Genomic DNA, 11,360 nt, shown 5'->3' on the forward strand with positions numbered 1-11,360 from the left:
GAGGTCCATTATTCGATGTCATTTCTTGAACATCAGTCCTCTCCCTCACTTTCCCATCTCTCCTTCTCTTTTGGTTGTTCTCTCATTTATCTGTGTATCTTTAATTCACTTCTTTATCTATTCAAATAACACTCACCTGCTCATTTTGTGCGCAGAATTTTTTTTTTTTTGCCAGACACCTATGTCAAATCTGTGACTTAGCGTGCTGCATCTTTGATGCTGCAGCTCTGACAGACCATATCCATAATTTATTCCATTCTAAAATGAAAAATCAACCATATGCTGGGGAATATTCATTTTTCCCACCGCTGTCCTGCCACCTGACTCCTTGGTTTATGAATTATTTTGACGATTGGTAATGATGTCCTGTGTTGGTAGGCCATTACAGGAGAGGAACTTAATTCGCCCATTGTTAATTAATTGCTTCATTCTTAGCGGGAGTAATAAAAATGCTATTAAGTAAAATACCTCTATCATTAACCTAACTTTGTTAATATGGGTATCAGTGGGGCTCAATAAACAAAAGCTGTAGTGCCTACTGCCGCACAGGGGTAATTAAAAATGCACTGTCATTAATTATATTGGATGGAAGATTGTCCAACGAGTTGGAGTCTTGTTGACTATTCCCTTCCCAAGCAAGAGCTCCATCAGGCGCTCAGCGAGAACAGTGAGTTTTTATTAGGCCTGCACTCCCTGCTGTTTATCTGCAGCGTTCAAGTCAACACCTAGAAACCAAATATATCTTGTAGTTACGCAAAATTAAGTACTTTATGTTCTTTTTTGAGCTGATTTTTCACGGCAATAGCACATTTGCTTTTATAATCATACAACACACAGTTGGAGAGATACTAAATGCGCTGCTATATCAGTTGATGCTTTACCGTCGAGTCATAATGCGGCACAATGTGGCACGTTTCACTTCCTTACAGATGAAAGACAGGAATTATGCAAACTGCTATAAAATTTGTTTGGTCAAGAAACCATAAAGCAATTGTCAGGTTAAACATCTGCTATCTCAGCTTGTATAAACACACATGTTTGCACCAGAGATAAAAACCTGGCTGATATCTCCTGTTGGAATTTAGTGGAATTTTTTTTTTTTTTTTTTTTAAAGGGGGGGTACTTTTCCCTTGAGGCATGACACATACACTGTATTGCTACAAGAATGTAACAATAGAGATAAAAGCATTGGGCGCTGCATTACTTCACTGGAAAAAAAAAAAAAAAATCAGGTAACAAAGTGCACTGACATTAATTATGTGTGTGTTGGAGAACAGAACTCTCTGGCGATACACAATACCATGACTAACAATAATTAACACCTGTGCTTTTGTGAAGCTGCACTAAAAGGATGACTAAGTTTGACTTCACATTTGCTCATTCCAAAGCGTTATTGCACTAAAAACAAATTGAACTCCCAGCAAACACACCAGAAAGCGGAAACTGAATTGCCAGAAGAATTCCTGTGTTGCATCAGTAAATTGAGAAGTGGGTGAGCAATATTGTCAGCGAAGATATTAGCTTTAGAGATATTCTCATTTGTTTGTTTATGAGACAGCTATGACAGCAATCACTCGCACCAGGAACAGGCCTTGAGATTAACATTGCCAGCTTTATGTATCTCCGAGCTCGTTGTTTTCTTCCTCCTCAGTATCTCCTTTATCCCTTCTTCCCTATTTCTCCTTTTTTTTTTTTTTTTCCCCCTCCCTGTCTCCATCTTGTCACATTTCTGAAAAACTGGCGGCACAGGCGTGAAATTGATGTGATGAAAAACAACTGGGATATCTCTATGTGCCATTTGCTTTGCCGTTATGGCCACCCTCTCTCCCCTCAGCGTGGCTCTCGGCTTTCTGTTGCAATTGGGGGCATACTGCAAATTAGCCAGCAGCTATCTGAGGTTACCAGCCAAGTGCATCACTGACCCCGCTCCCTGCCAAGCTCACCCCTCCTGGAAACCAGCTCCACGCCCAGTTTCAGCCCAAACTTTGTCTCGGTGATGCTTGGGCTTTCTTTCTTTGTGTGGTGTCTTTAAAATTCTCTCAGAGACCATGTATGAACCATAATATTCATTTGCTTTGGCACACCTTTAATAATCCTGAGGTAATTGAATTTATAGAGAAGAGGCGGTGCTTGGTACGCCTAATGTTGTTTCTAATTCAACACTGCATTTATACTGACAAATGGCTGCAGATACAGATGTGAAATAATAATAAATAGGTGTGTGTCTTTACTTCGTTTCATAAGAGTGTAGATAGAGTATCATCCTTTAAGCCTGGCTGTGAATTTCTTTTTTTATTTCTGTCTTCCCTAACAACTGAGGAAATATAAGGTGCAAGGGCAAATAGGAAAACTCTCCCCTCAGTTATGTTCATCCTAACATCTCCCACATGAGCCATGAAATAGGGCCCTGACTTATCCCGCAGCTTCACGTTTACAAGGAGAGATAAGGGCAGTTCAGACCTATTGTTGCAGCCGGCATGACCCTAAACATGAAAGGGCATCTTGGCCATCTCCCATTGTGAGCAGCTACAGTATATATTGAGCAGCATAAACCCATCCTTTTGTGTGAAGTGAAAAGAGAGAGGCCACTTAATTAAGCCAGCGAGAATGTAAGTGACTTCCTACGTGCATAAATGAATACTCAAGAAAGTAACTGTGTCATCCTGGATGTGGATAAATGAATAAGTTGCTGAATGCAAGCGGCAGTAAGTGGGTTAGCATGTAAATAAATGAATAAGTTAGCAAATTAGTGTTTAAGTGTGTTAGCATGTAAATAAATGAATAAGCAAGTGAATTAGAATGTGAGGGAGTTTGCAGGGTGAATAAAGATGTTAAAGAAGCGAGAGTGTCAGCAGTGCAAAAGAAGTTATCGCTGGGAAAAAAAAAAAAAAAAAAAAGCCTTTGAGGACACAGTTGTTCAAGCGCTGCTTGTTGCCGGGCGGCACAATGAGTACATCTGGCTCGCGCATGTCATATTTCCTCATGTACAGATGACATGCCAATTACTCCTTAATTACACGCGTCATCTGGACCAAAGTGCCCAATGCCAGCACTGATTAATCCTGTTTATTGTGGCGGTGATGACAGTCCCGGTGGACACACAGCACCACAAAACACACAACAAGGGATTATGGGAGGGACATAGAGAAGACTGCAGGGACGGGATAGTCAGGGCAAGGGTTGACTGAGTGAATGACTGCCTGACAGTTAATTTTGCTCTTGATTTCAACCGCTGATGATCAGATAACATGAATATAAGTGACGGAATTCTATTTCCAGACAGTGGAAATGGCTCGAGGCGTAACAACGTCTGACTGGAAAAAACAAAAAGGCTTTAGTTGCCAAAAAAAACACTGAGGTTGCCTACTCGAGAGGAAAAGCCGACGTTGTTGCTCAGCACAATCCGCAACATGCTTACATACACTTTTGTGTTGATGGATGGCTGCCAAGCCATTTGAATATCATGTCCGCTTAAAATCATGATTTTACACACATCAAAACCAATTACTTTCTGTCATCTACAAAATCTGCATCTCATTATTTCCTCCAGTGTAATCTTGCTAACAAGGGAGGGAGTGTATTTGCAACACAATTTTACTCCCAAAGCATGGCGGTCATGAGGGGGCAATGAGGTCGTGTTGGCAGTGGAAGGATCTGTGTGTGAAAATCTAGACCTTCCTGTAAATTAATACGTAGCATGTGTGAGCCAGATACCCATCGTAAGCAGGAGGATCTCAGACCGTGACCGTAGTATGCGGGGGAGGGGGACGTGGTAACCATTAGATTAACACTGAGATAGTGGACGCGGTAGAACCGGCACTGGGAGTTCAGTGGGGACTGGGGGTCAGCCCCAGCGGAAGGGGGCCGGTTTATCTTCAGATGAGAGATGCATGGCGAGGTGGATGCTGGCCTCCCCCTCGCTCTAACCCTTTGTTAAAGTCCACGTTTCCTGTCCCCCAATCACTCCTTCTTGTACTTAGCTTCCACCTTCCTTCCCTCCTTCCATATCTGCCTCTAATTCATGCCCCGTCTTTGTCCAACTCTTTCTATCACACTCAGCGGCTCACTCCCTCTTGCTTTTGTTACTCCCTGTCACACTCTCTCTCAGCATTAGCGCCATCTCCATCCATCTGCTCCTTTTGTCTCTTTGCTCTTTTTCAGTAGGATGCCTTGGCAAAAATGGGTATTGACTGTGCCTTCTCTTTCCTCTCATCCCTGTTCCGCTTTTTTCTTTTTCTTTTTTTCCCCCATCACTGTGTACTCCAGCAGTACATGCTCCTTTTAGGAGGTGATGTGAAGAGTAGTAGAAATGCACCCTGTAAGGGGAAAAAAAAGGTGATGATACAATCAGTTTTATTGTGCCGTAAGGATTTTTTCAGGCTTATGGTTATACACCCCGTATGCAGGCTGTATGAAAGAATTGCAATTCACATGCATTTTTTTTCTCTCTCTCTCTCTCTCATTCCTTTCTTCCTTCTCTTTTCATTGCTCAAAATAATTAGGCTGCAGTCTGGACTCAGGGGTGTAACGTTTCTGCTCGCGTTTCCATGATACAAGAGTAAAAGAAGAAAAAAAAAAAAAAAGAAAAGAAAAAGAAACTGGTTGTGCTGCTCCAGAAATTTCTACCTATGTGTCACCAACACCCCCTCCACCTACCTCCAGCCTCCTCCTCCTCCCATCCCCTGATGCTGTTTTAACGTGGAGTTCCACAAGGCACAATGCACTTCAGCTGACCTAATTCTTCCCTGGCGCTCTTCCAGTGCTAAGAGTACATAAGGACTGCGCTGTCAAGGTATTCAGCCCTGCCTCTCTATTATTTTAGAAATCAAGCAACATCTGTTGTGCTGTGAGCCCTCCTCATGACTCACAGGGGGTTTTTGCAGTTTGCAGAAAGATGCACCTAAATTTGCCTGCAGCCAGCGATGAGATATCATTAATGTATTTCTCACATTCCAGAGTTCATTTTGATTCCTGCTGCTGTTCATTTTTTTCAAAACATGAATTTTGTTGTAGATGCTTAAACATGCAGTTCACAATCCCAAAATGATCTTGTAAGCAAAAGCATGTCAGAAAGGAGGTAATTCCTGTAATGCTTGTATATAATTTAGATTACACTGCTGCAAACATCATTGCTTTCACAGGCCATGGCTTTTGACTCACTAAGTTTAAAGTTTTTATAGAACTTCAAAAAAGTGCCTCACTCGATATTCAGCATGACAACAAGTACTATTTTCTTGTGCCCTTTCAGTAGCGAAAGATTTAACTATCTCCTCCACACAAGTGCATCTCATTTCCTCTGCTTTGCCGGGCATGTGGCATCTGTTGGAATTTTACAGCAATTTCAAAGTTTGGCTTTGTAGCATTTTAAGCACAGGGAGTGCGCAAGTTCTTGTTTATGTAAGTGTGTTTGCAACCCAAACCCTCATGGTCCATAAATTTTAATATTCCTTGTGAGTGCTATACCCGAGCAAAACACAAAGTGCCTCACAAGTCCTTGCCCAGAGCGCTAGTTTAGCACGGTTCTCCACCAAGACGCATTACACACCAGGCCTGCACTCGCAGCACACCCACTTTCTGCCACCACTTCCACATGCATCTTGCATGACTCGCTGGTGATTTTAAACAAGCCCAATAACAACCCCCAGAACACAGGGCTCCGACGGGAGACTCCAACTCGCACCGCCATGTGACCGTGATATTATTCGTCTGTGGCGGGGGATGGGGGGGGGGTAAGGCTGCCGCTTTCCCCCCAGCTCCTCCAAAACAGAGCCAGAGTAAGGAAGGGGCGGGTGGAACCGTCCTGTGTTGCGCCCCAGGCTCCTTTTTGTGTTTACCAGCCCCTGCATGGGACTGATGCTATTTTCAATTCCAAGGCTCAGCCATGGCTAACTGGCCCTAGCCTCTTCATGCCATTTGCCTTAATAATGTGGGCCGGACTCTCTGCGGGGAAAGTAGCCGCCATCCTGAGAGTGGCTAAATGACACAGTGGAGTTCATTGATGGAAAGGATTACACGCTTGCACGCAGGGCAGAAAGGCGACGGGTTCTCTGAAGGGCACTACAAAGAGAGGCGATGTAAAATCTTCACAGGGGGAGAATGCACTAGCTTACTGTAAGTCAAAGGGCGAGTGTTGGCATAATTTGTGGCGTCACACTGTTTGTCTTGTTGCCCATAACGCCTGCATTGGGAGCCTGTGGAGGCCACCTGAGAGATCTCTGAAATGTAAGAGACAGAATAAAAAAACAGTTTAAGAAAATGGGATATAATGTTAAATATTTTGAATGTGTGAACTCGTTTTTATCATGTCATATAAGTTTATTTTAAAGCAGTCCTGTGTGATCATTTGACACCACCTTAGAACCTTGTATTTGCTCTGTGTATCCATTTACATTTCCTGTAGCCAGTTCTGTATGGCATTACATCCCTATGTTATTGTAGAGCATTTGACTGTTGTGAAACGTGACCACTTCCTCCTTTGTCCCCTAATAAGGAGAAAACAATATGACTTATCAAGTGGAAAAATGACCCACGCACCAAAGATCTGACTGCACATCAAATGACAAGCGGGAGAATGAAGCATACGCTGTCGTTTAACCGTCCTGAACAATACATGAATAGATGGAGCACTCTGTTTTACCTCTGCCCTCAATTAATTCCTATGAATCCAGCCACCATGTATTAAAATGGCCAGATGCTAGGATAGATTCTGTTGGGAGCAATGACATGCAACAAAGTGATATGAATCACCCCCCCACCCCCACCCCCATCCCCTACCCCAGACACTGTGCAGCAGCACACTCTCAGAGGGCCGGTGACACAATTTATGGAAAAAGGAAAACAAGACACAGCCACTTAAGTGTGGATGGACTGTCAAAGAAGACAGTTAAAAAAAAAAAAAAAAAAAAACTGTTGGATTAAAACATGTAACCATAATTTCCTCTACAGGGTCAATAAAAATCCAGTTCTTCACAGAAATGTTAATATCACATTCAGTCTAAGACCAGAAATGCAAATGGGAGACTGTGTACCATGAGTGAGGCCACGCTGAATATTCACACAAAGATAATTATCTGTGGATTAGCCCCATTTTACTATTTTGTCTTTGAGAACTCCACTTGTCAGCGAACTCTTGGGAGAAATTGTTTAATCATTAAGGCCCTTTGCTTTCTGAGAACTGCCAGCAGCACAACCCCGATTCAAGTGAAGTCCGATAGTAGTGTGTCTGCACGTGGAACTGGGCATGTTCTTCGCGGGAAAAACTCGTCACATGCATTGCTCTTGAGTGCTGAAGCATTTAGCAATTAACCAGCAGTCACTTTTAATTATTTTGGCTTAACGGTTCCCACTGAAGTATATTTGTTTGCGAGGTTTAAGCCCCGCAGTTCGCAACTTTCAAAGCCCTGGAGGGGTTGTGGAGAAGTCGGGTCCATCAAATGACAACATGCTATGCATCAAATAGGTGTGAGCGAGTTTTCACACTCCATCCTATAGATTCAGTCCCCTTGAGACGTGATATGTATAAGAGCGAGTGATGCAGGGGCAGTGTGAAACCAAGACCCGGGGCCATTCTAGGGAGCAGAATGATCAAACACGCAGCGATGTCGCCCTCCGATCTGGCACTACTTTGGCCTAAATATCCCCTCTGATGTGGGCTACTAAACATCACCTCTTTCTCATTCTGTACCAGCCTGTGACAATCTCCCCATACTTACCTGCTCGTTATCAGTTCTCCGCAACTGAAACAAAAGCTGTGGCATTTCAAAGATTACCTGTACTTCAGTACGGCTGTAGAACCCCCCCCCCCCCCCTTTTTTTTTCCTTTTGAAATGATTCCTATATCTACAAATCTCTACCACTGCATACATAAATATCCAGCCTCTGGCAAGAATGTGTTTGCAGAAAAAGAAGAATCAAAGGCCATTCAAGAAAGGAAATCATAACATTATATCTATATTTAGCTTCCGTTGTCTTAATTGGCATGAAGAGTACAATCAGATAAGGCTTTTGACTGTGACTCACATGCCGCTTCAGGAGAGGGAGAAATATCATTTACCAGCATATATCTCTGGCCAAGATTTTTCGTTCTTCCTTTTTTCTTTTTTTTTTTCTTTTTCTTTTTTTTTTTTGCAAGTCTGTGTTCATTATGGTGCTATTACTCAAGTTGTGAGGAATCTGTCGCACCAGCAGCTACTGTACCTGCAATTACCTCCATCTGTTGAACACATAAACACCATGTAGAGACCGGGAGGTTATTTTAACTATACTTTTTCATCACGGAAGGATTGAAATCCCTGTTGCCCGAGCGTGTTTTTTTTAATTTATTTTTTTTTATCTCCGCTGCAGTCACAAAACCAGCTACCGTCGAGCTCCATGTCACTCCCATGTTGCCCCTATATTACGGTCTGTGTGGTACTGGTCCATCTGGGCTCTGTGAGGTCACTGCACACACCACCTGCTCTGATCGGGTTTCGCTGTGGCTTCTGGGTAGTGTCTCTGGGCACGCGTGGAGAGGCAGATGTATAGATTTTAGTGGTACAAATGGCCCCGGATACATAAAACGCTCGCATATAATGTCTTACTGCACACACAGGGCAGCACGCTGGCATGGATACACACAGTCTGTACAATTTACAATTCGCAGCCACAGAACCCTTTTTTTTTTAACGGTTACTGTGCAGTTTTGTGTTTAATGAGACTCACTGTATGTGCTTCACTAATTTAGACAGACAATTGCTCCTTCGCATGCTCAGGTGAACTTAATAGGCTTACAAGACTAAACATTGGATTGAGGATAGCATATTCCGCGGAGTGAGTTTCTTCCTACAGAAATGTATTGTCAGAAGTTAAATAATGTCTAAACAGAAGAATCACCGTTGATATCCTCTCAGCAAACACTGTTTACATGTGGTAGTTTTCAATACGAGCACAAAAGATCTCTATGTGACTGGAGCTCATAATGATTTACATACAGACTGATGTTTCTGTTCTCAGAGGAAGACAATCACATTTAGGCTCCAGCAGTACGCCCGTCAGTCTACACAACACAAAAAGCACTTTGTTTGAAATGTCCACAAAGCTTTTGTTTTTATTTTACCACGGCAGTGTTGCCTATACACGTCCTGTTGACACTGTATACATGGTTGATACTGCCACCTGTCCTTTTTATTGCCTCTGAACGGACAAAGAAATACTTTCCAAAGGACTGAATTACCTTCTCTGATATTCTACACGCAAAACACTGGCATTTGAAGTTACAGTCATGGAGTTCACCCAGGAGTGACGCAAACAATTGAAGGTAATTGACTTATTAATGGACGATAGTTTAATTAGATATGAATTGCGATAAAAACCTGTAATTACACAACTGGAACTTTAAAATGTGATTGACATCCACTGTAACCCCGTCCTTATAAATCCATTTTCAGCCGTCAATTCACTAAACTCCGAGGCTGCAAAGACATGGAGGGTGACTGATGATGGGCAGTAATTATGTGACAAATCATTAAGGAGCTCACCCAAAAAAGAAAAAGACCACTGATCCTGAATGCTCCATATATATTCCTGACATTTTATGGTCTAATTATTACAACTACAATAGCAACTTTAAACGAATTTAATCAGGAGATTTGCGACCATTTGACGTCCACGCTGCAAAAAGTGGCCTGAACCAGAAACAAAGCTGAAATCATGAGCTCCAGATTGTTTAAGAAATGGATCTAGAAAAATATTTTAGCCGGATAAATGAAAGAAAATTTAAAATTAGTCCACTTGGTTCCTGAAAAAAAATCCAGAAACAAGAGTCTTAACCTGCAGGAAATATAGATAGATAGATAGATAGATAGATAGATAGATAGATAGATAGATAGATAGATAGATAGATCATGATGTGGTTTGGAGATTGACATTTTTTGCAGTGCACGGAGAGGATTTTACTATGTGCGCAGCCAGACTCCGCCTGCTGACTGCGCGTCACTGGCGAGTAGTGTGGACGCGGAGTCACTCCCCTGCCTACTTTTAATAGCTTTGTCATGTGATGGAAAGCAGTTGTAAGACAGGTGCCCTCGGTTCATTCTCGGCGAGGGGCAGCAGTTGCCTGTGTGAGAGCGAGTGGGAAGCGTGTGTGGATTTCTTTTTTACTTGATTTCTTTCTTTTTTTCTTTTTTTTTTTCCTTTTTTTTTTTTTAATTTTTCGGACCGTCATTCAGTGGCTGGATGGCGTGGGACAGGTGTAACCAGGACTCGGTGTGGAGAGAATTAGAGGTGAGCGCATCTAAAAATCCGACTTCTTTCATCTTTCTAGCCCTCTGGACTTTCTTTTTTCCCCTGGAAACGATGGACAACACTGGCTATCCGAGACAGTGATTTTCTCTTAAGTCTACGCTCTCTTCTCCTGTGCTGCTGCTGCTGCTGCTGCTGCTGGTGGTGGTACTGGTGCTGGTGCTGGTGCGGTGGCATGCCGGTGTAGTGCGCGTCTGGACACTGTTGAGGATGCGGGGGACATACAACACGGGGATATATGACAAGTGGAGAGAATGTGCGGAATCTCCCTTTTTTTTTTTTTTTTTACCTCAGTTAAAGATGTAGTTGTTGTTACGTGTGCACAGGCTCAGGACCATTGCTTCCCTCATAGGATCTCTGCTCAGTCGGAGAGAGTGCTTGCAAGCTGGCGGATCTCTCTCCAGCCGCGGACTGTACGCGCTCCGGTGGCGAGAAGCTTTTTCATGCCGAAATGACTGAAATGTCTCAAAGTCAGGTATTTCGCTGACGCATGAAATCCACAAACCCTTTGATGTGCTGTGTCGGGGGATAGCGCATGTTATTTTCACAGGCGAGAGCAAAGGTTGTCCACACTGAGGGACCGCTATCTGGCATTGCGCAGGAGCATCATAATACCATCGGTACCGGCCACGTCTGTGTGCCAACATCCCGGCCGGGGGAGCGTTGCGCTGGCTGGAGAGCAGCACCGCATCCAGCCAGAATAGATGTTTTGATGTTCGTGCGTATTTCATTTTTACCTCCTGCGCATTTTTTATCCAAATAATCAGATCATATTCGCTCCCGTCGTCTTTTCCATCCATCTTTACCTCTTCCCCAGTGTTCTGATTAAAGTGCATGCAGATAATAAGGCACATCAGAAGGGTACGTGTTTCCTGATTTACTGTCCGGCTCGGTTTAGGTCTACCTGGCTGTACTTAGGTACTTATCTGCATACATGAGCTCAGTGACGATTCAGAGAGGTTTTCTCAGTAACTACATGATGTGACTGCAGTCTGGCTGCATATTTGTGCTTATTTAGGCTGCGTGATGAGAATATGAGAAAGAAAACTGCCTTTATTTTGTAATTAAAGTAAGAATATGTT

The 11,360-nt window shown here is 43.1% G+C and overlaps 1 protein-coding gene across 5 annotated transcripts in view; it reads left to right on the plus strand.

Annotated features, from left to right (window-relative positions):
* The first annotated feature begins 10,209 nt into the window (after positions 1–10,209).
* Positions 10,210–11,360, plus strand: part of ppargc1a (PPARG coactivator 1 alpha) — a 37,461-nt gene continuing 36,310 nt past the window's right edge. For all 5 annotated transcript variants that reach the window (XM_022758732.1, XM_022758734.1, XM_022758735.1 and 2 more), the window contains exon 1: positions 10,210–10,260. In XM_022758732.1, coding sequence (XP_022614453.1) covers positions 10,213–10,260 — 48 coding nt within the window. In that variant the 5' untranslated portion in view covers positions 10,210–10,212. The remainder of the gene's footprint in view (positions 10,261–11,360) is intronic.

The sequence above is a fragment of the Seriola dumerili genome, unplaced genomic scaffold, assembly GCF_002260705.1.
Source record: "Seriola dumerili isolate Sdu_G_001 unplaced genomic scaffold, Sdu_1.0 BDQW01000309.1, whole genome shotgun sequence".
Classification (NCBI taxonomy): Eukaryota; Metazoa; Chordata; class Actinopteri; order Carangiformes; family Carangidae; genus Seriola; species Seriola dumerili.